The 27,913-nt window shown below is 38.0% G+C and overlaps 3 protein-coding genes across 3 annotated transcripts in view; all 3 read right to left on the minus strand.

Moving 5' to 3' along the window:
* Nucleotides 1-27,913, minus strand: part of LOC127515648 (C-type mannose receptor 2-like) — a 65,370-nt gene that overhangs the window by 28,847 nt on the left and 8,610 nt on the right. The gene's annotated exons all lie outside the window — the stretch shown is intronic.
* On the minus strand, nt 7,104-12,982 carry LOC127516514 (C-type mannose receptor 2-like). Its single transcript, XM_051901266.1, has 5 exons — nt 12,661-12,982; nt 12,450-12,488; nt 12,013-12,357; nt 9,684-10,031; nt 7,104-9,518 (listed from the first exon to the last, which is right to left on the minus strand). The coding sequence occupies exons 2-5, from the start codon at nt 12,484-12,486 to the stop codon at nt 9,151-9,153; spliced, it is 1,098 nt and encodes a 365-aa protein (XP_051757226.1). The 5' UTR covers nt 12,487-12,488; nt 12,661-12,982; the 3' UTR covers nt 7,104-9,150.
* On the minus strand, nt 21,129-26,560 carry LOC127516512 (C-type mannose receptor 2-like). Its single transcript, XM_051901263.1, has 5 exons — nt 26,327-26,560; nt 26,117-26,155; nt 25,671-26,024; nt 24,186-24,530; nt 21,129-24,020 (listed from the first exon to the last, which is right to left on the minus strand). Exons 2-5 carry the CDS (start codon nt 26,151-26,153, stop codon nt 23,653-23,655), a joined length of 1,104 nt encoding a protein of 367 aa, XP_051757223.1. The 5' UTR covers nt 26,154-26,155; nt 26,327-26,560; the 3' UTR covers nt 21,129-23,652.

Genomic DNA, 27,913 nt, shown 5'->3' on the forward strand with positions numbered 1-27,913 from the left:
AATTTCGGAGAGGCTAGCAATAGCGAGCTAGCTTTCAAAACATCCCAACCTCCTTTCAGAGCGTCTCCAAAGACACGCCTCCTCCAAAACACATGAACACACACACACACACACACACACACACACACACACTCACACACACTCAGCTGCTCTTGGCAAAGCGTCACAAGAGACGGTGTTATACTACCTCGTGTCTCAAAGCACATAACATTACAATAATAACTAGACAGAAAAGTTTAAGACAAACTTTGAAGTTGGCTTGAGAAAGCCTGATCAAAAAGTTTAAAATAACTTTGAGCAGCATAATCTCGTTGTTTTGATTCGGTAGGAACTGTAAAAGGTGTCTACTGTTTGTTTGTGGTGCTCCGTGACTGACGTCTGTCTACATAAACTCTGCATAGCATGAAAGTGAAACTGATGACGTATGATGTCTGCACAAACAGGGTGTGCTAGGGTATGTAAAGACATTCGCTGACAGGCAGTATATATATTTATTACAATACATTTAGACTGTTTAACTTAGTGATTGCTATCAGGATATGAGGAGACTTTCAACCAGTAAAACAAAAAATATTTTTGCAGAGAATCACCATATTGCACCTTTAAATCTATGATTTTATTTATTTTTTATTTTTTTTTATCATCATGTGTGTGTGTGCTCTCTCACATACAGAAGAGGATTAGGGCAATGATAATTAAAATAAAAAAACCCATCTTGAAATTAAAGTCATTATAAAGCGAGTTTAAACTTGAAATACAAATTAAAAAAAAAAAAAAAATAGTAATAATAATAATAATAAATAAATAAAAAGTTGAAATACAATGTTGAAAATAAAGTCATTAAATTTAGAGAATAAAGTCGCCGTGTTTAGAGAAAAAAATTGAAATAAAACGTCAACAATAAACAAAATTTTGAGAATAAAATTGTGTTTGGAGAAAAAACTTGTTAAAGTTACCTCGGCGTCCCGAGGTAAAACGGAAAAGCAAATGGAGAATAATTAGCGTAGCTGCTGTTCATAACAGTAAGCAAAGATAGTCATGTGCAATTGATCTGATATGAGATGGAATTATGTGAATGCTTGGCTAAAGAGATGTGTCTTTAATCTAGATTTAAACTGGGTGAGCGAGTCTGAGCCCCGAACATTATCAGGAAGGCTATTCCAGAGTTTAGGAGCCAAATGTGAAAACGCTCTCCCTCCTTTAGAGGACTTAGCTATCCTAGGTACAACCAAAAGTCCAGAGTTTTGTGATCTTAAAGAGCGTGAAGGATTGTAGGGCGATAAAAGGTCAGTTAAGTACACAGGAGCTAAACCATTTAGAGCCTTATAGGTCATTAGCAGTACTTTATAATCGATACGGAACTTAATAGGTAACCAGTGTAGAGATGATAGAATTGGTGTTATATGATCATTTTTTCTTGACCTGGTAAGAACTCTAGCAGCTGCTTTTGTACCAATTGTAGCTTGTTTATTGAGGAAGCAGGGCAACCAGCTAGTAATGCATTACAGTAATCTAGTCTAGACGTCATGAAAGCATGAACTAACTTTTCTGCATCAGAAACAGATAACATATTCCGTATCTTAGCAATGTTTCTGAGGTGGAAGAAGGCTGTTTTTGTAACATATGAAATATGATTTTCAAAGGACAAGTTGCTGTCTAATATAACACCCAGGTCTTTAACTGTCGAGGATGGAGTAACAGTACATCCTTCTAAATGCAGATTGTAGTCTGAGAGATTTTCATATTTTTCTTCCTCCTTATTTGTATATTTTTCCACCTATCGTTCTCTTTATTTGCATATTGACGTCTGTGTCAGTCTGTTGACATTTTGTAGAGGTAAAATAAAGGTTCACAGCACTCCACACACTATAGGAACAAAACTATTTTAAAGGTGTAATAGGACAATTTCGGAGAGGCTAGCAATAGCGAGCTAGCTTTCAAAACATCCCAACCTCCTTTCAGAGCGTCTCCAAAGACACGCCTCCTCCAAAACACATGAACACACACACACACACACACACACACACACACTCACACACACTCAGCTGCTCTTGGCAAAGCGTCACAAGAGACGGTGTTATACTACCTCATGTCTCAAAGCACATAACATTACAAAAATAACTAGACAGTTTAAGACAAACTTTGAAGTTGGCTTGAGAAAGCCTGATCAAAAAGTTTAAAATAACTTTGAGCAGCATAATCTCGTTGTTTTGATTCGGTAGGAACTGTAAAAGGTGTCTACTGTTTGTTTGTGGTGCTCCGTGACTGACGTCTGTCTACATAAACTCTGCATAGCATGAAAGTGAAACTGATGACGTATGATGTCTGCACAAACAGGGTGTGCTAGGGTATGTAAAGACATTCGCTGACAGGCAGTATATATATTTATTACAATACATTTAGACTGTTTAACTTAGTGATTGCTATCAGGATATGAGGAGACTTTCAACCAGTAAAACAAAAAATATTTTTGCAGAGAATCACCATATTGCACCTTTAAATCTATGATTTTATTTATTTATTTATTTTTTTTATCATCATGTGTGTGTGCTCTCTCATATACAGAAGAGGATTAGGGCAATGATAATTAAAATAAAAAAACCCATCTTGAAATTAAAGTCATTATAAAGCGAGATTAAACTTGAAATACAAATTTAAAAAAATAAATAAATAATAATAATAATAATAAATAAATATAAAGTTGAAATACAATGTTGAAAATAAAGTCATTAAATTTAGAGAATAAAGTCGCCGTGTTTAGAGAAAAAAGTTGAAATAAAACGTCAACAATAAACAAAATTTTGAGAATAAAATTGTGTTTGGAGAAAAAACTTGTTACATTTCAAGGAAAAAAGTCAAAATAAAATGTTGAGGAAAAACATTACATTTTGAGAATAAAGTCGCTGCGTTTCGAGACAAAAACTTGTTAAATTTCAAGGAAAAAAGAGTCAAGAATAAACAAGGATTCGATCAGTGTCATATTCATTCCACACTGCTCCTAGAGATCATGACAGAGTTGGATCACTCAAGCTCGGCCTAGGCTATATTTTAGGCTTTCTTTTAATAACAAAGAAATACAGCTTTAGCTAATTATAACTGAATAATAAGTAGCATATGAACTTTAAAGAGAATTTGCAAGTGAAAAACAGTTCAATCTGCACGACGTAGGCCTACTCGCAAAAAAACTGGACATTCTAAAATGCTTAACGTGAAAAACGTTTATTAAAAGATCAAATTTTGTACACACCTTATTAATAAACCATACTATGTGCAGATGAGCATAATGACTTCAGCCTAGGCACACCTGAAACCCACCTTAAACCTACCCTTACACTTCAAAACCCTTTCAATTGGAAACCTACATACAACAAATCGGGTTTCTGGGGCGAAACAGGGATGGGGAGCCACCATAGATATATATACATATCTATGGGGAGTCACGAGGTGACGAATTGGGCACGAGCGTGGCTTCTGACGTCACATTTGGATGTAGCCGGAGATGGATGTCCACCGCAGACTGCCGAGAGCCATATTTGCTTAATTACGGTAGTTATGGTGTGAAGGCAGCATAAGCTCGTTATTTTGATTCAGTAGGAACTGTAAAATGTGGCTGCTGTTAATAATCGATAGAATACTAGAACCAATAGTGTCTACAACCTCTTTAAACAGTCGTGACGGGAGAACATCATGAAGTGAAGCAGTCGGCTTTAAATGCAATATAATATATTTCAACTGAGCTAAAGAAATTAAGTCAAATTTACTCAAGCAATGAGAAAGATTCATTATGTTGACAAACCCGCTTAAGATCATTTATTACTCATCCACATTTTATTTTTATTTTTATTTATTTGATATCTCATTTTAAAAGGTGCAACATTTTCCAAGATCTCTGAACAAACATTATTAAAAAAAATTACCAATTCATCATGTCCTATAGCGGGCAACATTGTAGACTCGATAGGAAGAGATAACTCAGTAGGACTGAAAGCAGCTGAGAACGCATTAGGTGTAGAGATAGTTAACACGAGACAAGAATGGAGGCTGATAACAGAACATTTGTTACAGATTAAACCTAATAATCATATGGTCTGAGACAGCTGTTTCTTCAACACAAATATATTCATCATTATCCCCAAAGAAAACACCAAGTCAAGTGTATGTCCATGATCGTGTGTAGGTCCAGAGACACACTGAGATCAGATAAAAGAATCAACTAAGTTCAACTATTCTTTGGTCATGAGTTTACAAGAACAGACATGGATATTAAAATCACCCATAATCAAAATCATAAAATTCACCAAGAAAATTCGGTAACACTTTACATTAAGGTTCCCTTTGTAAAGGGTTTATAAAGGTGTTTGTTAATGAGTAATAAGTCATTTACAAATGCATTATAAATCATTAATAATGCAGTTATAAATGCATGAATAAAAAGGGCGACTTTAATGCAATACCTGCCAAATAGTGAGCCGTTTTTAACTCACATGTTATAAATGCTTAATAAATGTATTTATTAACACTTATTTAACTCAAAACCAGATTCATTTCATGATGCAACAAAAATTGACTATCATAATTAGACTGAAGGGTGTTGTATTTGTGCTTTTCTTATTAATATCTCATGACTGCCACTTTTCTTACTATGTTGCTTACCAGAAGTTTCTGTCTTACCCATGATACTCTCCAAAAAGGTCATGATGCCTATCCACAGCAGTGTATAAAAACTGATTTCTTGTTTTTTAAAGATGAAATTCCAACTTTATTTTGAAAATAAAACAAAAGATAATAACCATAACTTGATTAGATATTAATGATGAAAAATTTAATTCCAGTATTAGTTACCTGTGAACCTTAATGTAGGGTGGACACTTGTGAACCATTTATTCATGAGTTATGAACATTAATAACCTGTGAAAGTGAAACTTAATGTAAAGTGAACACATGTGAACCATTTATTAATGAGTTATAAACATTAATAACCTGTGAAAGTGAACCTTAATGTAAAGTGAAAACCTGTGAACCATTTATTAATGAGTTATGAACATTAATAACCTGTGAAAGTGAACCTTAATGTAAAGTGGAAACCTGTGAACCATTTATTAATGAGTTATGAACATTAATAACCTGTAAAAGTGAACCTTAATGTAAAGTGGAAACCTGTAAACCATTTATTAATGAGTTATAAACATTAATAACCTGTGAAACGGAACCTTAATGTAAAGTGGAAACCTGTGAACCATTTATTCATGAGTTATAAACATTAATAACCTGTGAAAGTGAACCTTAATGTAAAGTGGAAACCTGTGAACCATTTATTCATGAGTTATGAACATTAATAACCTGTAAAAGTGACCCTTAATGTAAAGTGGAAACCTGTGAACCATTTATTAATGAGTTATTAACATTAATAACCTGTGAAAGTGAACCTTAATGTAAAGTGGAAACCTGTGAACCATTTATTAATGAGTTATGAACATTAATAACCTGTGAAAGTGAACCTTAATGTAAAGTGGAAACCTGTGAACCATTTATTAATGACTTATAAACATTAATAACCTGTGAAAGTGAACCTTAATGTAAAGTGAACACATGTGAACCATTTATTAATGAGTTATAAACATTAATAACCTGTGAAAGTGAACCTTAATGTAAAAAGTGAACACGTGAATCATGTATTTATTAAAGCACACACAGAAGATCTTTTTTTTTTTCCTGGTGACATATTTTATTGTTGAAATATTAATAAGCAATTCATAATTATTCTTGATATCATGATAAATGATACTGTAACTTTAGTATTTGGCCATTCATACACTACCTGCGCACGACAGAAGCGGGAGCGCCGGAGCGGTTATTTGTTTAATATAACTACAAACTACCACAGCGATTACACATATAATATACAAACTAACACAGCGATTATAATATAAACACTTGAAAAACATAGTCTGCAATGTCACTTCAGTTAGCTTACCCATCAAATCAGTTACGTAAAACACAAAATTTCACTTCAGAGCATGTCGGAACAATACTGGTAACTGCGCCACTTCTTCTCATGAAAGTGGCAAGGCTTTATTGGATGCTCACTAGCGCCAACTCCTGTCACACGCCAGAACACGCATGCTTAGTGATGTGACCCTGAAAGAGTGATGTGACCTGAAAGAGTATATAAAGTATAGCCTAATATATTATTGTCACGTCTAGTTGTCTATTACTATAGCTTACTATAGTTTGTTCTCCTACATTTTTTAGTTCAGTTATCTTCATAATAAAAAAATGCTGCATCTAATTCCTGCTTCCTCACTGCTCTTTACAACCAAATGTGACAATAATGTATAATAAGCAATGTCTTCTTCTTCTTCTTCTAATAATAATAATAATAATAATAATAAAGTAGTAGTAGTTGTTGTAGTAGTAGGCTATATACTTTATTATACTCTTTCAGGTTCTCATCACTATGCCTGTTAATTCTGGTGTGACAGGAGTTGGCGCTAGTGAGCATCCAATAAAGCCTTGCCACTTTCATGAGAAGAAGTGGCGCAGTTACCACGAAAAGAAGTCACACAGTACTGTTCCAACATGCTTTGAAGTAAAAAAAAATAAAATTTAAAAAATTTTTTAAAAAAACATGCTTTGAAGTGAAAATTTGTGTTTACTGATTTGATGGGTAAGCTAACTGAGGTGAAATCGCAGACTATGTTTTTCTAGTGTTTATGTTATTTGTGTAATCGCTGTGTTATAACCGCTCCGGCGCTCCCGCGCTCCCGCGCAGGTACGTTACTGCAAGTGCGGATGGCCAAAGCCAAATATCCTCAAGTTATGGTGGCCTTTATCATGATATCATCATCAAATATGCTAATGTTCTGTTAACGGTGCATTTGGTCATTGATTTAATGATTTACTGTTAAATAAAATAATACATATTTAGGTGCCTTAATTCAGCTTGTATCAAATATGTTTGGCTTATAGATGTGATGCTTATTGTCTTTTTTTGGAATACTTGATTGCTTCTCTGAATGTTTTAATTTCAGTTTACTTGCATAAGCCACTTTTCATGAGAAGTCATGCTCTGTAATTTTGTGCTGTAAAAGAAAAGTTTAAACTTTTTTGTTTCAAGTTTAAAGTTGTTTACTAATACATGCATCAAAAATAAAATATTTCATCAGAAAAAAATACTATCTTCTGTGTGTACATTAATAATTAATAAATGCATGATTCACATGTGTTTACTTTACATTAAGATTCACTTTCACAGGTTATTAATTTTTGAAACTTATTAATAAATGGTTCACAGGTTTCCACTTTACATTAAGGTTCACTTTCACAGGTTATTAATGTTTATAACTCATTAATAAATGGTTCACAGGTTATCACTTTACATTAAGGTTCACTTTCACAGGTTATTAATGTTTATAACTCATTAATAAATGGTTCACAGGTTTCCACTTTACATTAATGTTCACTTTCACAGGTTATTAATGTTTATAACTCATTAATAAATGGTTCACAGGTTTCCACTTTACATTAAGGGTCACTTTTACAGGTTATTAATGTTTATAACTCATTAATAAATGGTTCACAGGTTTCCACTTTACATTAAGGTTCACTTTCACAGGTTATTAATGTTTATAACTCATGAATAAATGGTTCACAGGTTTCCACTTTACATTAAGGTTCACTTTCACAGGTTATTAATGTTTATAACTCATTAATAAATGGTTCACAGGTTTCCACTTTACATTAAGGTTCACTTTCACAGGTTATTAATGTTTATAACTCATTAATAAATGGTTCACAGGTTTCCACTTTACATTAAGGTTCACTTTCACAGGTTATTAATGTTTATAACTCATCAATAAATGGTTCACAGGTTTTCACTTTACATTAAGTTTCACTTTCACAGGTTATTAATGTTTATAACTCATGAATAAATGGTTCACAAGTGTCCACCCTGCATTAAGGTTCACAGGTAACTAATACTGGAATTAAATTTTTCATTATTAATATCTAATCAAGTTATGGTTATTATCTTTTGTTTTATTTTCAAAATAAAGTTGGAATTTCATCTTTAAAAAAACAAGAAATCAGTTTTTATACACTGCTGTGGATAGGCATCATGACTTTTTTGGAGAGTATCATGGGTAAGACAGAAACTTCTGGTAAGCAACATAGTAAGAAAAGTGGCAGTCATGAGATATTAATAAGAAAAGCACAAATACAACACCCTTCAGTCTAATTATGATAGTCAATTTTTGCTGCATCATGAAATAAACCAGGAATCTGGTTTTGAGTTAAATAAGTGTTAATAAATACATTTATTAAGCATTTATAACATGTGAGTTAAAAACGGCTCACTATTTGGCAGGTATTGCATTAAAGTCGCCCTTTTTATTCATGCATTTATAACTGCATTATTAATGATTTATAATGCATTTGTAAATGACTTATTACTCATTAACAAACACCTTTATAAACCCTTTACAAAGGGAACCTTAATGTAAAGTGTTACCGAAAATTCTTATTATAATCAAGGAGGCCTATATATATATATATATATATCAATGCAGTGAGTGAACCACTCCTCCATGTTTTGTCCCTCTCCATTTATTTCAGTTTTTCTTTAAGAATAAACCATATTTTCATTTCATTGAGACACAAATAGATGCTCACAATCACTTTTAAACAAGTAAAGATATGACTAGTGCAAAACAGGAGTGAGTAGAAGAAAGTATCCACACCACCAGAATCCCAAGATCCCATGAAATCAGCTGATGTGGATTGTGCTTTACTTTGATTTTCCTTTTAAATATCCAATACGCTTTATGCCAAATATTTGAACCATGATTTTCTACTTTCTATTTAACTGCAAGTACGTTTGATTGAACAGTCTGAGTTGAAGATATTTTTGAGTCGTTTTTCTGGAAAAAATTAAATGTACAGTAAATGTAGCTTAAAGCCACAGATTAAAACTCATTTTGATTTCATGGGGTCTTTAAAATACATATAGATACATGAAGACTCATATGATACTCTTCAGTTACAGAAATTAATTTCATTGTACTGATTTAAGCACATTATCTGATGAAAACATTACAAGTGTTTGCCAGTTAAAAAAAAGAAAAGAAAGAAAGAACAGCACAAACGTATCCTTCACTCTTCATATCTGCTGCAGATGAAGTTGAGTCTGTCAGTCTCAGGACGGCTGATCCAGCGCTGATCTCCTCCAGACTGAACTGCTCCAGATCTCACTGTACGCTCACACTCTTCCTCTCCTGTGCCGTTCCCTGGAGCCCAGTTCTGATAGCACACGGTGTCTCCGCTCACCCAGTACCAGAGGCCCAAAATGTGGGAGTAACGTAAACCCAACCACACCGCCTCAGTAGACGCCTGTTTAACCACATTCATCACACGACGCTGCATCTCTTCTGAATGGACCGAGACCAGATCCGTATGATTCTGTCTGCAGTATCTCAGAGCTTCAGACCACGTCAGATTCTCTTTGATCAGAATCAGTTTATCTGGACACAAAACAAACCACAAGCACAAACTAGAGAGAGACTGATCAAAAACAACATGCAGAACAAACACTGTGGAGGAATTTGTCATGTCAGACATGTAGTGTGAACTTTAAGATATTTGGAGGAGATGGATGGATTGTGTGTGTTTTGTGAGGATCTGCTCACCTTCATGACACACAAAAGGATATTGGTTGTTGCAAGAGACGTCTATCCATTGTCCCTGAGTGTTCGGATAAATCGCTACACAGTTTTCATAACCTCCATCATTATTAGGTTCACCAGTATACCAGTATCTGAATGAGGAGTTACTCTGATCTGACCACTGCCATGAGTCTCTGAACAGACCGATCCAGATCCATGATCCAGGTGAATGATGATCACTAATGAACTTCTGAAGCTGTTGACTCTCATTCTGGTTCCTCACACTGACCAGATCAATGTGATTCTGTCTGCAGTAACTCTGAGCGTCTCTCCAATTCATCCTCTGATTGACAAAGACGAGTCCTGTGTTCACTTTAAGAAAAACAAATGGAAACAGATTCATGAATCAGTTTGTTCATTATTCTTATGCTGCTTTATGGTTAGGATGTGAATAAGAGCAGCAGTGGAAACATCAGAAACACGTGTCATTCAAAGACTGTTTCTACAGCTGATGATATATTAAATATTCACAAAATATTCATGATGATTTTGCTGATATATCATTAAGTAGCATTTGTGAATTTTCTTAGTAATTTTATTGCAACTTTATATTTCTCCATCATGTTGAAAAGGCTCAGTAAGGTGATTTTTATTGGTGGGTTGGGAATTACTGACAGCAATAACTTAGTCCCGCCCCCAGAGTTTGATTGCTTGAATGGTGGGTTCATTATTATTCTTAATGTAAAACACAACAACAAAACAGTACAATCACAAACTCACAAACTCACTTATATTAAACATAGACTTATTAACAAAGCGAACAAGCATGACATAAACCATGCTATAGGCCTAATATAAAATAACAAATAACTCAGCAAACACTGTGGAACCAAATAAATAAGAAACACATATAAACTTGCTAATATTAAATACAGAACACTTATTAACAAAACGAATAAGAGCTTGGAGGCACGACATACATCATGCTGATCTGTGCTGCGACTCTCACGCTGAATTGAGCAGATGCATTCAGTTTTTGATTGTGTCTGTTCTCTAACTGAACTAAATGATTTTTATTATTAAAACGATGGAGCGGTGCCGTAGATGAGTGTGTGTAACCTTGAAAACACCACACACTCTATCACAGATATACACACACCTGTGACGGGACTATTAGACTTTTGTGTATTCTAACCGATGACCCGTGATGATCCCAATTAAGTCAGAACCAGAAACCGACTGAAGACCATGATGTTTTGTTACATGTTTCTCTAGAGCAGTGGTTCTCAAACCTGTCCTGGAGGACCACCAGCCCTGCACATGTTGAATGTCTCTCTATATCTGACACACTCACTTCAGCTCTTGCAGTCTCTACTAATGAGCTCATGAGTTGAATCAGGTGTGATCGATGAGGGAGACGTACAAAATGTGCAGGGCTGGTGTTCCTCCAGGACAGGTTTGAGAACCATTTCTCTAGAATACTTGATTCAGACACAAAGATCTGAATGAGAGAAACATCAAACAGATGAAGATGTTTCACTGCAGCTGAATATATTTGTTAACTAGTCCTAGAAATATGTCAGTAAAAAGTTTACTAAAAATGTTGGATTGAATATTATATACAAAAAATATTGTTGCAATATTATTGTTAGTGTTTGTCTTAGTCTGACTGTTTTTTTGTTTTCTGTTTTTACGTTGTAATGGATATTGTGTCTGTGAGATCACTAAAATATAATCTTGATGTTTTTACAGGCTTTACAAGCAATATCACACAGCTCAAGGTGTTCAGATGGTTTATTACAATTAATTTAAAAATAGATTTTTTTATTTTATTATTTTATTATTATTATTTTGAATTACAATCTCCAAACAAAATGACTGTATCATATTTTTTGTAAAAGGGTAACAAGTGAACAATAAAATCACACTGACAAGACAAGAGCTGAACTTTGTTCTCAGGACGAGAGTTTTGTTCATAAATATGAAGATGTGGAAAGTTATTGTATGTCTGTTATGTAGAAATTTTATGCATTCATTAATTCATTACCATTTACATTGGCCAAAACAATGGTTTTATAATTCTTAGTTCATAATTTGCAGAATAAATTTCACAGAAAAATATAATTCTCTATGATCTCTAATGTCAGATTCCCACAGTTATCAACAACAAAAGATCGACATTCGTTCAATATCGGTTTATTTTCTACACAGAAGTTGAAAGTGGACAAACATCCACAGTCCCCTATATTTATGACCAGATTAAAAAGTATTAGTATTAGATTAAAATGTTGTACAGTATACAGTGTATCTTTTTAAATGAATGTTTGATGTCATTGTAGGAAACTGAACTTACTGTTGTTAGATGAACTGCAGATGAAAGTCAGGCTGTTACTGCATGGCCAATCATGCCATTGTCCATTTGTGATAAAACCACACTCATCTCTGCCATCAGGTTGTCCAGTTCCCCAGTTCAGATAGAGCGCAGGATCACCTGAACACCACTGCCATTTCCTCTCCAGCCCAATCCAGACACGTTCATTATTCACACTCTTCTTCAGCTCAATCATGTCGTTCATGTTGTCAACGGTGGCCAGATCTGTGTAATTCTCTCTGCAGTATCTCTGAGCTTCAGTCCAGGTCTTCATCACGTTTATAAAGTGATACTGACGCTGAACACATTCAGATACGGAGCAGAGAGCTGTGAAAGAGAGGGTTTGATTTAATGCTTTTCATAACAGAGTCAAACCTGATGAAACTATAAACCATAAATAAAACAACAAACACACTCACCAATGAGAAGAAGAATGAAATATAGAGTTTGCTCCATTTCTGAGGAAGAAACACATTGAAACACTCAGATATCAAACATTCACAGATTCATTTTGGAGTAAAATATGACAATTTAATTATGACATGAATTCACTGTACATAATCATTCAGACAATATTAACATCTCAAAGTCTAGTTGTGTTTGAAGAATGAACATGTGAGTTGTTCTTACTTTAGAGGTCGTGTGTTTCTGTCCTGAGTCTGATGTTTCTGTCTGCAGCTTTAAACAGTGTGATCATTATATCTGCTCTCATCCCTCATTCATCATCACATCATTTGTGTACTGCTCTCAACTTATTTTCATATTTTTCTTCCTCCTTATTTGTATATTTTTCCACCTCTCTTTCTCTTTATTTGCATATTGACGTCTGTGTCAGTCTGTTGACATTTTGTAGAGGTAAAATAAAGGTTCACATCACAGCACTCCACACACTATAGGAACAAAACTATTTTAAAGGTGTAATAGGATAATTTCGGAGAGGCTAGCAATAGCGAGCTAGCTTTCAAAACATCCCAACCTCCTTTCAGAGCGTCTCCAAAGACACGCCTCCTCCAAAACACATGAACACACACACACACACACACAGCTGCTCTTGGCAAAGCGTCACAAGAGACGGTGTTATACTACCTCGTGTCTCAAAGCACATAATATTACAATAATAACTAGACAGAAAAGTTTAAGACAAACTTTGAAGTTGGCTTGAGAAAGCCTGATCAAAAAGTTTAAAATAACTTTGAGCAGCATAATCTCGTTGTTTTGATTCGGTAGGAACTGTAAAAGGTGTCTACTGTTTGTTTGTGGTGCTCCGTGACTGACGTCTGTCTACATAAACTCTGCATAGCATGAAAGTGAAACTGATGACGTATGATGTCTGCACAAACAGGGTGTGCTAGGGTATGTAAAGACATTCGCTGACAGGCAGTATATATATTTATTACAATACATTTAGACTGTTTAACTTAGTGATTGCTATCAGGATATGAGGAGACTTTCAACCAGTATAACAAAAAATGTTTCGGTAGAGAATCACCATATTGCACCTTTAAATCTATGATTTTATTTTATTTTTTATTTTTTTATCATCATGTGTGTGTGTGCTCTCTCACATACAGAAGAGGATTAGAGCAATAATAATTAAAATAAAAAAAAACCCATCTTGAAATTAAAGTCATTATAAAGCGAGATTAAACTTGAAATACAAATTTAAAATAAATAAATAAATAAAAAGTTGAAATACAATGTTGAAAATAAAATCATTAAATTTAGAGAATAAAGTCGTCGTGTTTAGAGAAAAAAAGTTGAAATAAAACGTCAACAATAAACAAAATTGAGAATGAAATTGTGTTTGGAGAAAAAACTTGTTACATTTCAAGAAAAAACGTTGAAATAAAATATTGAGGATAAACATTACATTTTGAGAATACAGTCGCTGCGTTTCGAGAAAAAGCTTGTTAAATTTCAAGGAAAAAAGAGTCAAGAATAAACAAGGATTCGATCAGTGTCATATTCATTGCACACTGATCCTAGAGATCATGACAGAGTTGGATCACTCAAGCTCGGCCTAGGCTATATTTTAGGCTTTCTTTTAATAACAAAGAAATACAGCTTTAGCTAATTATAACTGAATAATAAGTAGCATATGAACTTTAAAGAGAATTTGCAAGTGAAAAACAATCTGCACGACGTTGTCACAGACACGCCAGGCTCTACACTCTCACAGACACAGCGCACGTCATCACCAGAGTACTAATCACTTACACCTGCAGCTCATCAGCACCCTCATCACCAGCAGCACAAAAGGCCCACGCTCTCACTCAGTCACTGTCCGGTCTCGTTTGCACTTGGTACTCATCTGTTGAAGTTCATCTGTGTCTGCTCAAGCTTCAAGTCTGCCATCCGTCTGCCCATCCTGCAACACCAAGACAAGTATCAGTTTATCAGCCACTCCAGTCAACGTATTAACCTGTCTTCACTCACCTGCACTCTGTTTGATTCTGGTCGCTCAATAAACTTTAATACCTGCATTCCTGTGTCGCTGTCCCCTTCTGTATACGTAACAGAAGACCGGACCAACACCACTGAGCACCAGAATGAGCACCCAGGACCCTTTCCAGGAGCTCGTGGACGCCCTGCGCCGAGCACTCACCGGTACACCGCTAGCATCTGCACCAGCGAGCACTTCCGCATCCACCGCCGTTTCTCCTTCACCACCCGCCGTCGCCAGTCCCGTGGCTCAACCGGCGCCCTTCTCTGGTTCGGCGGAGGATTGCAACGGATTTCTTTTGCAATGTACGCTGGTCCTGGAGATGCAACCGCACCTGTACCCGAACGATCGCGCTAAGATCGCTTTCATAATCTCTCAACTAGAGGGCAAGGCTCTTCGCTGGGCTGAACCACTGTGGTCGCAGAAAACTCCCATCACACAGTCTCTCTCCAGTTTCATCGCTCACTTCAAAGAAGTTTTTGGAAGACCTGCCTGGGACTCGTCTATTGGTGAGCAATTATACCAACTCAAACAAGGTTCAATGTCCATTAACGATTATGCCCTCCAGTTCAGAACCCTCGCTGCATCAAGTGGCTGGAATGAGCAAGCCCTCATTACAACCTATCGTCAAGGGCTGGATCCACACGTGCGGTTGCATCTCGCTGCATACGAGGATTCCATCGGGCTCGAACGGTTTATCCAACTCTCCATCCGCTTCGCCACTCGTATGCAGTCGTGTCTTGAAGAACACCAGGGCCAGCCGTTGTTTCCATCATCACTCCACCGACCAGAATCCGTCAGCCCTCCAGAACCAGCCAACGAACCCATGCAAGTGGAGAATACTCGTTTGTCTTCAGCTGAGCGGCAGAGGCGGCTGACCCAGAATCTATGCCTCTATTGTGGATTATCTGGGCATTACATCTCCGAATGCCCCACTCGCCCAGCTCGTCCTATGGTGAGTGTCATCGTTCCCTCTCTCAATAAGATGAAACCACTCACCACTGTAGTAAACCTTACTGCTGCCGGTTTGTCTCTTCCAGTTAGTGCCCTCCTCGATTCTGGGTCAGCCGGCAACTTCATCTCCGGCGCCCTCTGCCGCCAGTTACGCCTCAAGACAACAACCACGCCGATGACTTACGAGATCCACTCGGTGACTGGAAAACCCCTTAGCCGAAGACAAGTTCGTCTCTGTGCTGGACCCATCCAAATTCAAGTCGGCGTCCTACACGTTGAACAACTCCATCTGCTGGTTCTGGAGGAATCCACCTCTGACGTGATTCTAGGGCGCCCATGGTTGGAGCAGCACAATCCTGTCATCTCCTGGAGAACTGGGGAAATCCTGAAGTGGGGTGACAAGTGTTTCCTGGACTGTTTTCCCAAGTTTCCCGTTCCAAGCCCTCCTCACACGGAGAATCTACCAGTCTGTGCCATGTCCATCGAAAGCCCCCTTGAAAATCGCTCCGTGGAAATTACCCAATGTTACTCCCACTTCAGTGATGTCTTCTGCCCCAAGAAAGCCTCCACGCTGCCTCCACACCGGCCATGGGACTGTGCCATCGATCTGCTGCCGGGTGAGCCAGTGCCCAAAGGGAAGATCTATTCACTTTCCATCCCGGAGGAGAAGGCCATGGAGGAATACATCCAGGAAGCTCTGTCACAAGGCTACATCCGTCCGTCTACTTCCCCTGCTGCAACGGTAGAAATTGGCAAAGCCCAGGAATCTTTGGAGTTCTTTTATGGTGGTGGGAATGGGCCAGTCCTTGATAGCAGAAACCTTCCTCTCGTTCTTGTTCTTCGTGGACAAGAAGGACGGAGGTTTGCGGCCCTGCATAGATTACAGAGCCCTCAACAAGATAACCGTAAAATTCCGCTATCCTCTTCCTCTCGAACACCTCCGGGGTGCCACTATGTTCACCAAGTTGGACCTCCGCAGCGCATACAACCTCATCCGGATACGTGAGGGGGACAAGTGGAAGACCGCATTTGTGACCCCTACTGGCCACTATGAATACTTGGTTATGCCGTATGGATTGGTCAACGCCCCCTCCGTATTCCAGGATTTCATCCATGAGGTGCTCCGGGAGTTCCTCCACAAGTCAGTCCTGGTCTACATCGACGACATTCTGATTTACTCCCGGAGCATGGCCGACCATCGCCACCACGTTGCGGAGGTCCTGCAACGCCTGAGGGAGTTCCACCTGTACCTCAAAGCAGAGAAATGTACCTTCCAGCAACCCTCAGTGCAGTTCCTTGGTTACAACATCGACCGCAGTGGCATCCGGATGGACGAGAGGAAGGTTTCTGCTATCAAGGACTGGCCCATTCCCACCACCATAAAAGAACTCCAAAGATTCCTGGGCTTTGCCAATTTCTACCGTCGATTCATTCAAGGTTACAGCACCATTACTATTCCACTCACCAACCTCCTGCGCAGTAAGCCCAAGTCTCTATCCTGGACCCCCGCAGCCACTCAAGCCTTCGAAACCCTCAAGAAAGCCTTCATCACCACTCCCCTCCTGGTACACCCGGACCCCGAGAAACCCTTCATCGTGGAGGTCGACGCCTCGACCACCGGAGTGGGAGCGGTGTTGTCACAGAAGCAGGGGAATCCAAGTAGACTCCACCCATGTGCCTTCTTCTCCCGCAAACTCAACCCGGCGGAGACAAACTGTGACATCGGTAACAGGGAGCTTCTCGCCATCAAGCTTGCCCTTGAAGAGTGGAGGCATTGGCTCGAAGGTGCTAAACATCCGTTCACTGTGCTAACTGACCATAAAAACCTGGAGTATCTCCGTGAAGCAAAGAGACTTAACCCCCGCCAAGCACGTTGGGCTCTGTTTTTCACTCGTTTCCACTTCTCTATCTCCTACCGTCCAGGCTCTAAGAACGTGAAAGCAGACGCCCTCTCCCGCCTCCATGGTCCCGATGAACCCTCAGACACTCCTGAACCTATCCTACCTGAGAAGCTCTTCGTAAGTCCCATCGTCTGGTCTGAGGAAACGCTTCCCGAGTCCAATGCCTCCACCAACACTCCGCCGGGTTGCCCCCCCCGGTTTGCTCTACATCACTCGGACACGGCGCACTCCCCTCATCCACACATCTCACACGTCACTGGGCACTGGCCACCCGGGGGTCAATGAAACCCTCTCGCTGCTGAAAGAGCGCTTCTGGTGGCCGAACATGGCATCAGACGTCAGAAGGTACGTGCAGGGATGCAAGGAATGCACCATCTCAAAGAGTCCTCGGCACCTTCCCTCCGGCAAACTCCAACCTCTGCCCGTTCCCAACCGCCCTTGGTCACACCTAGGAGTGGATTTTATCACCGACCTCCCAGTTTCGGATAACTGTACCTGCATCCTAGTCATCGTTGACAGATTCTCCAAATCATGTCGCCTGATTCCCTTAAGGGGACTGCCCACGGCCATGGAGACTGCTGAGCTAATGTTCAACAATGTCTTTAGATACTATGGAATTCCGGAGGACATCGTGTCAGATAGAGGGCCCCAGTTTATCTCCAGGGTCTGGAAGGCCTTCTTCACCCTCCTAGGTGTGACCGTCAGCCTCTCCTCCAGTTACCACCCCCAGACGAACGGGCAGACGGAGCGGAAGGTTCAAGAGATCGGCCGCTTCCTCCGTACCTTCTGCCACGACCACCAGAACTCTTGGAACCAGTTCCTGGGTTGGGCCGAGTACGCCCAAAACTCCCTGCGACAGCCTACCACCGGACTCACCCCGTTTCAATGCGTACTCGGCTACCAACCCCCACTGTTCCCCTGGTCAGGAGAGCCTTCGGACATACCTGCGGTCGACTACTGGTTCCGAAAGAGCGAGAGGGTCTGGGACTCCGCACACCACCAGCTCCAACGAGCCCTACGCAGGCGCAGGATGACAGCCAACCTTCGGCGATCCAACGCTCCCAATTACCAGCCGGGACAAAAGGTTTGGCTGTCCACTAGGGACATCAGAATGCGCCTGCCCTGTAGGAAACTGAGTCCCAGATTCATTGGCCCGTTCACCATCCTGCGGCAGATCAACCCGGTCACCTACCAACTCCAGCTCCCACCTGAATACAAAATTCACCCCACATTCCATGTCTCCTTGTTGAAACCTCACTAACCCTCTGTTTCTGTTTCCACAGAGCCTGGCGCAGCCGAGGAACCCCCCCTTCCTATCATCGTGGATGATGGAGCTGCTTATCTGGTGAAAGAGATCCTGGACTCCCGGCGTCGTGGTGGTATTCTCGAGTATCTGGTGGACTGGGAAGGTTACGGCCCCGAGGAGCGCTCATGGGTCCCCAGGAATGACATACTCGACCCCAACCTACTTGACTCCTTCCATGCTACTCATCCAGAGAGACCAGCACCCCGTGGCAGAGGCCGACCACCACGACGTCGGGGTCCGCGGCCCTCAGGAGCGGGCCGTGGAGGGGGGGGGTAATGTCACAGACAGGCTCTACACTCTCACAGACACAGCGCACGTCATCACCAGAGTACTAATCACTTACACCTGCAGCTCATCAGCACCCTCATCACCAGCAGCACAAAAGGCCCACGCTCTCACTCAGTCACTGTCCGGTCTCGTTTGCACTTGGTACTCACCAGTCTGCTTACTTTAAGGACTCCTCTGACGATACTTACCTGTCTCCTGTGTTCCCTCGACTCCTCGTTGTCTCTTCGTCTCCTGTGAAGTTCATCTGTGTCTGCTCAAGCTTCAAGTCTGCCATCCGTCTGCCCATCCTGCAACACCAAGACATGTATCAGTTTATCAGCCACTCCAGTCAACGTATTAACCTGTCTTCACTCACCTGCACTCTGTTTGATTCTGGTCGCTCAATAAACTTTAATACCTGCATTCCTGTGTCGCTGTCCCCTTCTGTATACGTAACAGACGTAGGCCTACTCGCAAAAAATCTGGACATTCTAAAACGCTTAACGTGAAAAAACGCTTATTAAAAGATCAAATTCTGTACACACCTTATTAATAAACCATACTATGTGCAGATGAGCATAATGACTTCAGCCTAGGCTGGACGAGTGTATAGACATTTATCTTTCTGTGTAGGCTATTTAATAAAGTCTGTGCTGATGTAGAGATATAATATAGATTGTCCTTTCTGTTTTCATTTGCACATTTACAGTAAATCACATTTTTCATTCTTGAAGTGAACTTTTTGCCTGTATGGTGATTAGATTCACTGTGTTGGACTGCTGCCCTGAACTTGAGAACGTGTCGCATCTGTTGTGCAGCATATGGCGCTGCCTTCATCCATAGCGCACACAGAGAGCACACGGATAGGCCTACTCTTCTTGCGCTTGAACGAACAAATACACATAAATGTATGGAAAAAGTTGGAATCGAGAATCATTATTGAAAGCCTTAAATAAAGCTTGAGTAAGTGATCTAACTCTGTCATGTCCTCTATCAGCAATGACTGATCGAATTCTTCTTGATATTTCATTTAGACTTTTCTAGAAATGTGACGAGTTTAATCTCACATTATAATGACTTTAATCTTGAGATGGTTTTATTTTATTATTACTACTTGGCCATAATCCCCTTCTGTACTCACATTTTAAAAAAAAAATGGGTAAATTTTAAAAAATCTTTTAGCATGGACAAACCTTTATAATAAATAAATAAATGGAGTTTAGAAAAATTCAGGAAGGCAGAAAAAGTTTGGGAACCACTGACTTAAGTATTTGTGGTGGAAAATGATTCCCAAGATGGTAAATTCATTTTTCAGTGAAGTTTTTCTGGTGGTCGTACCCCAGTTAGGATTGGAAAATCATTGCCGTCCAGCAGATGGAGCCCAAGGACTGTCACCACATAGGAAACAGTCTTCAAGAATATCCCCAAATCTGAGCTTTGTCTGCTGCTGGAATCCCACTGAAGCTACCAAATCCAACCAGATAAAACATCGCCTTGACTTCACAGATGAATTATAGTTCATTTTATAATGAACTATTTATAAAGAAGATATTTACATTCATAAGTTCTCAGTTTAACACTGACTTTAATTTTAGACAACTGTCAGTTATGAATATAGCACTAGCCACAGTACTCATGCAAATGAATAATCCAGGGCTCTGTACATCTGCAATATAGTGATACACAGATAAATGATGATCAGACAAACCAAAGCACTTACTATAACTCCTGTTTATTTACAGTTCTATTTGTCTTCATTACTGCTCTTCACCTCAGCTTTTATATTGCTATTATAGCTTGTTTACTAGTTCAGTTCTTACTAAACCTATGAATATTGTTGCTCTATGATAAATTGCTTGTGATGTTCCTCATGTGTGGCTTTAAATGAATGCGCCTGCTAAATGAATGTGTGTACATGTAAATCAGCTAAAACTGTGTAAATATGTGTTGACTTCTTGCTATAAGCTTCTATTATTTCACAGCAGAGGATCAATAAAGTTGTATTTTATTACTAAAAATCCAGTTAAGTTTTATTTCTTCACTTTTAAAAGTTAGTAAGTTTAGTAACATTAACCATCTGGTCCTTTTGGAAGATATTCCCATCGGATTGGTTTCTATATGTCAGTTTACCGTAATAACAGTTGCATCTGTTACTGTAAACCTTTATTTCTGCATAATGCTGCACACACACCGGTAGCTGTCAGTAAAAGTAAGTGTAACACTGAAGATTCTCATCTGTGGCTTTAATATAAGGATAGATTTCAGTTTAGACAATTTCCTTAACTGAAAGTAAGATGTTTTCACAACGCTGTTTACTTGATGATCAAAATGGATTTCAGAATTGAAAATTACTCCTAAGTTCTTCACATCACCATGCATATTGTTAGACAATAGTCCATAACTTTCAACTGCATCTTTCTCAAGCTTTTTATTCCCAAATATAATAAACTCTGTCTTATCCTCATTTAATTGTAAAAAATAATTTGCAAGCCATCCCTTTACCTCAGTCAAGCACTTATAATAATTATGTACAGTCATCACACTCCAAAGGAAAATACAGAAAAATACAGCATACAAATGATAATTAATTTTGTATTGCCTAAAAATTGACTCCAGAGGCAGCATGTATAAAGAGAACAGAGTCGGACCAAGAACTGATCCCTGTTGAATCCCCCAAGAGATAGTCGCAGATGCAGAAAAAAGTTTCTGATTTCTATTAAAATTACATGATCTAAAGTACAAAAGGCTGCACTCAAATCTTACATCATTAAGGAAACACCTTTACCATAGTCAATACTTAACAAAATATCATTAGCAACCTTTAATAACGCTGATTCTCTCCTATGTTTGGTCCTAAGTCCAGACTGAAAAAATATCCGTTATGTTATTTTCAGTCAAAAAGTCAAGTTGATTATGGACAACTTTCTCCAAAATCTTATTCATAAAAGGCAATTTTGAAATAGGCCTGAAATTTTTAAAATCCTGTGGATCCAAGTTCTTTCTTTTTTCTTTGCCCATTTTCTTTAAGACTGGTTCAATAATAGTATGCTTAAACCCTGATGGTACAGCGCCATAAAATATACTGCTGTTAATAATCGATAAAATACTAGGATCAATAGTGTTTACAACCTCCATGAAGAGTCGCGACAGGAGAACATCATAAAGTGAAGTAATCGGCTTTTTTCAACTGAGATAAAGAAATCAGTTCGAATTTACTCAAATAATGAGAAAGATTCATTATGTCGACTACGACATTCCCTACAGGCAAAATATTTGAGCGAAATAAAATCAGCCTTACCAATGAAAAATGTTTAAAAACTCTCAAAAATCCAGAGCGTCTCCAAAGCCACACCTCCTCCAAAACACATGAACGCACACAAACAGCTGCTCTCGGCACAGCGTCACAAGAGACAAACAGTCGTGACGGGAGAACATCATGAAGTGAAGCAGTCGGCTTTAAATGCAATATAATACCTTTCAACTGAGCTAAAGAAATCAATTCAGATTTACTCAAACAATGAGATTCATTATGTCGACAAACCCGCTTAAGATCATTTATTACTCATCCACATTTTATTTTTATTTTATTTTTATTTTTTCACTTTTGATATCCCATTTTAAAAGGTGCAACATTTTCCAAGATCTCTGAACAAACATTATTAAAAAAATTACCAATTCATCATGTCCTATAGAGGGCAACATTGTAGACTCGATAGGAAGAGATAACTCAGTAGGACTGAAAGCAGCTGAGAACGCATTAGGTGTAGAGATAGTTAACACGAGACAAGAATGGAGGCTGATAACAGAACATTTGTTACAGATTAAACCTAATAATCCTATGGTCTGAGATAGCTGTTTCTTCAACACAAATATATTCATCATTATCCCCAAAGAAAACACCAAGTCAAGCGTGTGTCCATGATCGTGTGTAGGTCCAGAGACACACTGAGATCAGATAAAAGAATCAACTAAGTTCAACTATTCTTTGGTCATGAGTTTACAAGAACAGACATGGATATTAAAATCACCCATAATCAAAATCATAAAATTCACCAAGAAAATTCTTATTATAATCAAGGAGGCCTATATATATATATATATATATATATATATATCAATGCAGTGAGTGAACCACTCCTCCATGTTTTGTCCCTCTCCATTTATTCCAGTTTTTCTTTAAGAATAAACCATATTTTTATTTAATTGAGACACAAATAGATGCTCACAGTCATTTTTAAACAAGTAAAGATATGACTAGTGCAAAACAGGAGTGAGCAGAAGAAAGTATCCACACCACCAGAATCCCAAGATCCCATGAAATCAGCTGATGTGGATTGTGCTTTACTTTTTATTTCCTTTTAAATATCCAATATGCTTTATGCCAAATACTTGAACCATGATTTTCTATTTTCTATTTAACTGCAAGTACGTTTGATTGAACAGTCTGAGTTGAAGATATTTTGAGTTGTTTTTCCAGAAAAGAACAACTGTAAAATTGAAATGTACAGTAAATGTAGCTTAAAGCCACAGATTAAAACTCATTTTGATTTCATGGGGTCTTTAAAATATATATAGTGCACATTAGTATTTAAATGTCCAAAGATCATTACAATGATATTAAAAAGACTCATATGATACTCTTCAGTTACAGAAATTAACTACTTAAAGCACATTATCTGATGAAAACAGTAAGTGTTTACCAGTTAAAAAAAAAAAAAGAAAAAAAAGAAAGAACAGCACAAACGTATCCTTCACTCTTCATATCTGCTGCAGATGAAGTTGAGTCTGTCAGTCTCAGGACGGCTGATCCAGCGCTGATCTCCTCCAGACTGAACTGCTCCAGATCTCACTGTACGCTCACACTCTTCCTCTCCTGTGCCGTTCCCTGGAGCCCAGTTCTGATAGCACACGGTGTCTCCGCTCACCCAGTACCAGATGCCCAAAATGTGGGAGTAACGTAAACCCAACCACACCGCCTCAGTAGACGCCTCTTTAACCACATTCATCACACGACGCTGAATCTCTTCTGAATGAACCGAGACCAGATCCGTATGATTCTGTCTGCAGTATCTCAGAGCTTCAGACCACGTCAGATTCTCTTTGATCAGAATCAGTTTATCTGGACACAAAACAAACCACAAGCAGAAACTAGAGAGAGACTGATCAAAAACAACATGCAGAACAAACACTGTGGAGGAATTTGTCATGTCAGACATGTAGTGTGAACTTTAAGATATCTGGAGGTGATGGATGGATTGTGTGTGTTTTGTGAGGATCTGCTCACCTTCATGACACACAAAAGGATATTGGTCCTTGCAAGAGGCGTCTATCCATTGTCCCTGAGTGTTCGGATAAATCGCTGCACAGTTTTGATTTCCTCCAGCATTATTAGGTTCACCAGGATACCAGTATCTGAATGAGGAGTTACTCTGATCTGACCACTGCCATGAGTCTCTGAACAGACCGATCCAGACATCACCAGATATGTGATTATCACTGATGAACTTCTGAAGCTGTTGATTCTCATTCTGGTTCCTCACACTGACCAGATCAGTGTGATTCTGTCTGCAGTAACTCTGAGCGTCTCTCCAATTCATCGCCTGATTGACAAAGACGAGTCCTGTGTTCACTTTAAGAAAAACAAATGGAAACAGATTCATGAATCAGTTTGTTCATTATTCTTATGCTGTTTTATGGTTTGGATGTGAATAAGAGCAGCAGTGGAAACATCAGAAACACGTGTCATTCAAAGACTGTTTCTACAGCTGATGATATATTAAATATTCACAATATATTCATGATGATTTTGCTGATAAAACATTAAGTATCATTTGTGATCATTTTATTGAAACTTTATATTTCTTCATTATGTTTCCTTAAACATTTTAATACTTGATTCAGACACAAAGATCTGAATGAGAGAAACATCAAACAGATGAAGATGTTTCACTGCAGCTGAATATATTTGTTAACTAGTCCTTAGAAATATGTCAGTAAAAAGTTCATTCAAAATGTTGGATTGAATAATATATACAAAAAATACTGTTGCAATATTATTGTTAGTGTTTGTCTTAGTCTGACTGTTTTTTTGTTTTCTGTTTTTACGTTGTAATGGATATTGTGTCTGTGAGCTCACTAAAATATGATCTTGATGTTTTTACAGGCTTTACAAGCAATATCACACAGCTCAAGGTGTTCAGATGGTTTATCACAATTAATTAAAAAATAGATTTTTTTTTATTGTATTATTATTATTATTATTTTGAGTTACAATCTCCAAACAAAATGACTGTATCATATTTTTTGTAAAAGGGTAACAAGTGAACACAATAAAATCACACTGACAAGAAAAGAGCTGAACTTTGTTCTCAGGACGAGAGTTTTGTTCATAAATATGAAGATGTGGAAAGTTATTGTATGTCTATTATGTTGAAATTTTATGCATTCATTAATTCATTACCATTTACATTGGCCAAAACAATGGTTTTATATTTCTTATTTCATAATTTGCAGAATACATTTTACAGAAAAATATAATTCTCTATGATCTCTAATGTCAGATTCCCACAGTTATCAACAACAAAAGATCAACATTCGCTCAATATCGGTTTATTTTCTATAAAGAAGTTATACAGAATATCCACAGTCCCCTATATTTATGACCAGATTAAAAAGTATCAGAATTTAGTATTAGATTAAAATGTTGTACAGTATACAGTGTATCTTTTTTAAATGAATGTTTGTTGTCATTGTAGGAAACTGAACTTACTGTTGTTAGATGAACTGCAGATGAAAGTCAGGCTGTTACTGCATGGCCAATCATGCCATTGTCCATTTCTCATAAAACCACACTCATCTGTACCATCAGGTTGTCCAGGAGCCCAGTTCAGATAGAGCGCAGGATCACCTGAAGACCACTGCCATTTCCTCTCCAGTCCAATCCAGACATACTGAACACCTGAATCTTTCACACTCTTGTTCAGCTCGATCATGTCGTTCATGTTGTCAACGGTGGCCAGATCTGTGTAATTCTCTCTGCAGTATCTCTGAGCTTCAGTCCAGGTCTTCCTCACGTTTATAAAGTGATACTGACGCTGAACACATTCAGATACGGAGCAGAGAGCTGTGAAAGAGAGGATTTGATTTAATGCTTTTCATAACAGAGTCAAACCTGATGAAACTATAAACCATAAATAAAACAACAAACACACTCACCAATGAGAAGAAGAATGAAATATAGAGTTTGCTCCATTTCTGAGGAAGAAACACATTGAAAAACTCAGATAATCCCATATTCATCTTGAAATAAAAAATGATCATGTAATTTAAAAAATAGCAGAACAACACAATTCACAATCATTCAGACAATATTAACATCTCAAAGTCTAGTTGTGTTTGAAGAATGAACATGTGAGTTGTTCTTACTTTAGAGGTCGTGTGTTTCTGTCCTGAGTCTGATGTTTCTGTCTGCAGCTTTAAACAGTGTGATCATTATATCTGCTCTCATCCCTCATTCAGAACATCATTTGTGTATTATTCTGAACTAATTTTCATATTTTTCTTCCTCCTTATTTGTATATTTTTCCACCTCTCTTTTTCTTTATTTGCGTATTGACGTCTGTGTCAGTCTGTTGACATTTTGTAGAGGTAAAATAAAGGTTCACAGCACTCCACACACTATAGGAACAAAACTATTTTAAAGGTGTAATAGGACAATTTCGGAGAGGCTAGCAATAGTGAGCTAGCTTTCAAAACATCCCAACCTCCTTTCAGAGCGTCTCCAAAGACACGCCTCCTCCAAAACACATGAACACACACACACACACACACACACACACTCAGCTGCTCTTGGCAAAGCGTCACAAGAGACGGTGTTATACTACCTCGTGTCTCAAAGCACATAACATTACAATAATAACTAGACAGAAAAGTTTAAGACAAACTTTGAAGTTGGCTTGAGAAAGCCTGATCAAAAAGTTTAAAATAACTTTGAGCAGCATAATCTCGTTGTTTTGATTCGGTAGGAACTGTAAAAGGTGTCTACTGTTTGTTTGTGGTGCTCCGTGACTGACGTCTGTCTACATAAACTCTGCATAGCATGAAAGTGAAACTGATGACGTATGATGTCTGCACAAACAGGGTGTGCTAGGGTATGTAAAGACATTCGCTGACAGGCAGTATATATATTTATTACAATACATTTAGACTGTTTAACTTAGTGATTGCTATCAGGATATGAAGAGACTTTCAACCAGTAAAACAAAAAATGTTTCTGTAGAGAATCGCCATATTGCACCTTTAAATCTATGATTTTATTTTATTTTTTTTATCATCATGAGTGTGTGTGCTCTCACATACAGAAGAGGATTAGGGCAATAATAATTAAAATAAAAAAACCCATCTTGAAATTAAAGTCATTATAAAGCAAGATTAAACTTGAAATACAAATTTAAAAAATAATAATAATAATAAATAAATAAAATGTTGAAATACAATGTTGAAAATAAAATCATTAAATTTAGAGAATAAAGTCGTCGTGTTTAGAGAAAAAAGTTGAAATAAAACGTCAACAATAAACAAAATTTTGAGAATGAAATCGTGTTTGGAGAAAAAACTTGTTAAATTTCAAGAAAAAAAGTCAAAATAAAATGTTGAGGAAAAACATTACATTTTGAGAATAAAGTCGCTGCGTTTCGAGACAAAAACTTGTTAAATTTCAAGAAAAAAAGAGTCAAGAATAAACAAGGATTCGATCAGTGTCATATTCATTCCACACTGATCCTAGAGATCATGACAGAGTTGGATCACTCAAGCTCGGCCTAGGCTATATTTTAGGCTTTCTTTTAATAACAAAGAAACACAGCTTTAGCTAATTATAACTGAATAATAAGTAGCATATGAACTTTAAAGAGAATTTACAAGTGAAAAACAGTTCGATCTGCACGACGTAGGCCTACTCGCAAAAAAACTGGACATTCTAAAACGCTTAATGTGAAAAACGTTTATTAAAAG

This window comes from Ctenopharyngodon idella, chromosome 7 (assembly GCF_019924925.1).
Source record: "Ctenopharyngodon idella isolate HZGC_01 chromosome 7, HZGC01, whole genome shotgun sequence".
In the NCBI taxonomy this organism is placed as follows: Eukaryota; Metazoa; Chordata; class Actinopteri; order Cypriniformes; family Xenocyprididae; genus Ctenopharyngodon; species Ctenopharyngodon idella.